The 2,500-nt window shown below is 40.4% G+C and overlaps 1 protein-coding gene across 1 annotated transcript in view; it reads right to left on the bottom strand.

Annotated features, from left to right (window-relative positions):
• The window catches only part of msna (moesin a), a 30,644-nt gene that overhangs the window by 8,600 nt on the left and 19,544 nt on the right, over positions 1-2,500 (bottom strand). Inside the window, exon 11 of the mRNA XM_030792482.1 lies at positions 856-1,016. Within this exon, the coding sequence (XP_030648342.1) occupies positions 856-1,016 (161 nt within the window). The remainder of the gene's footprint in view (positions 1-855; positions 1,017-2,500) is intronic.

Raw genomic sequence — 2,500 nt, 5'->3', positions numbered from 1 at the left:
ACTACCCTGTCCAAAACCTGTTACTAAACACACACGACTACCCTGTCCAAAACCTGTTACTAAACACACACGACTACCCTGTCGATAACCTGTTACTAAACACATACGACAACCCTGTCCAAAACCTGTTACTAAACACACACGACTACCCTGTCCAAAACCTGTTACTAAACACACACGACAACCCTGTCCAAAACCTGTTACTAAACACACACGACTACCCTGTCCAAAACCTGTTACTAAACACACACGACAACCCTGTCCAAAACCTGTTACTAAACACACACGACAACCCTGTCCAAAACCTGTTACTAAACACACACGACTACCCTGTCCAAAACCTGTTACTAAACACACACGACAACCCTGTCCAAAACCTGTTACTAAACACACACGACTACCCTGTCCAAAACCTGTTACTAAACACACACGACAACCCTATCCAAAACCTGTTACTAAACACACACAACATCCCTGTCCAAAACCTGTTACTAAACCCACAGCTCACTGGAGCTCACAACATATTTTGCTTTCAAATCAACATATCCTAAACCTGACATAATGAAACTGCATTCCAGCCTCCCTTGTTACCATGACGCTCATGAGGCATTCTCTAGTTGCTATAATAATTGAAAAGGAATGTCCAAGACCAGTAAAACGCCCTTAAGACTGGACCATTCTGGTAATCTCCTCACACACTGTCATTAATGTTATGACAAGAATCAGATATTTATAAGGAGAAGAGCTGGTTTATAAAATGCTTTGCACAGCACCACTGCTATGGTAACTCTCTTGGTGTTGTAAATTCTTTGGGGTGTTGTTGAGTTGCCAAGGTAGGTTGTCATGGAAACTCACCAGATGCTCTTGGTTCTTCATCTGATTCTCTGACTGCTGGAGCAGAGCAGCTTTGGCCTCCTCTGCCTCCCTCTTCTCCTTCTCCAGACGCTCCGCCTCCTCCTGAGCTCGCTTACGCTCCTGCTCCAACTCCATAGCCCTTTGGGTCTGTTCCTCCAACTCTACACACAGACACAGACATCGACACACACACACACACACACACACACACACACACACACAAACACACACACACACACACACACAAACACACACACAGACACAGACACACACACACACACACACACACACACACACACACACACACACACACACAGAAACAGACACACACGTTAGTCTTTCTTTTTTTGTGAGGACTTATCATTGTCTCTGGCACAATATAAATAACCAAGCCGTTACAACAACCAAAGAATTATTTTGACACTTTTTAACATGTGGTTCATTCCGTGTCAAAGCAGATAAGGTTGTTGCAGAACTGTCTCAGATTTAGTTCAGACCTTGTCTATGTCATGAATGGGTCCCAAAACCAAGGCCTGTAAAATATTTCTGTTCAAATTCTATGTTTTCATATTTTTTCAGCCCTTGATATTATTTCATTTTTATAGCCTCAAAACACTTTATCTGGGAAGCCACGTTTGGGCATTAATATCTTGCTAAGTATTGTTCTTAGCCTCACCAAACTTTGCGGGATGGAAGACAAACATGTTTTCTGTATGCCAAAACAGTACTAAAAGCCTGTACTGCATGCCGTTTTGTTTTTATAAGGCCCTAGGTTTCTCCCTAAATGAGAGTGATGTTGAGGATACTACAAACCCACATTTTTGCACCAATGTGATATCAATCTTTTATTCATTACTTTTTTCTGCAAATACAATCTTTTAATAATTTTGTGCCAGTATCTGAGGTTTCTAACACTAATGGACCTGAAGATATTATGAATAAAACAAGGCCTGGTAGCATATTCTGGTCATTTTAATAGGACCATAATGGTATGGGGGACAGCTAGTAGGAACATAAATATGCACATGGAAATTGCTTGACGTATGGTTATTAAGGGTACAAAGTGCCAATGTCCTTCTGTTTTTCCTTCATACAAAAATAGTCACAGATTTGAGAGATATTTTACCTATGGAAGAAAAACATCCATTTCAGGATTACATTTTTTTGCCTCACCATCTCCATGAATATTCAATTCCTCTGTCATAGGAATTGTAAGAAATAAAGGATAAGATGTTTTCAGTATGCTCATCAGTAGAGGGCATTTGAGATGGGAATTGTTCAGTTCAATCCAATTCAATTTGTATAGCGCTTTTTACAATCAAAATTGCCTAAAAGCATTTTTAGAGCGATCAGTGCCTAATCAGTGCCAGCAATCAGACTGCGTCTCCGGTAAGATCCCGGATGTTGAAAATAAGTGAAATATTTTAAATCAAACCTCTGGTATAAGCAGGGATAAGTGGTATCCGTAATGGCCCTCTCAGGCTCCAGTGGGAGTATCTGAATGTGTTTCCACATAAAAGGTTGGATGTGTTTAATTTTACAGTGTGCATGTTAGAAAGGAATATACGGAACTTTCAGTTATACTGGTAGGCATGTTGAAATATGTCCACACAGTGAAATCATTAGTATATGCCTTTACACGTGT

Source organism: Chanos chanos, chromosome 15 (genome assembly GCF_902362185.1).
Source record: "Chanos chanos chromosome 15, fChaCha1.1, whole genome shotgun sequence".
In the NCBI taxonomy this organism is placed as follows: domain Eukaryota; kingdom Metazoa; phylum Chordata; class Actinopteri; order Gonorynchiformes; family Chanidae; genus Chanos; species Chanos chanos.
Note: the sequence above shows the minus strand (reverse complement) of the source record. Positions and strands in the feature narration are given on the sequence as shown.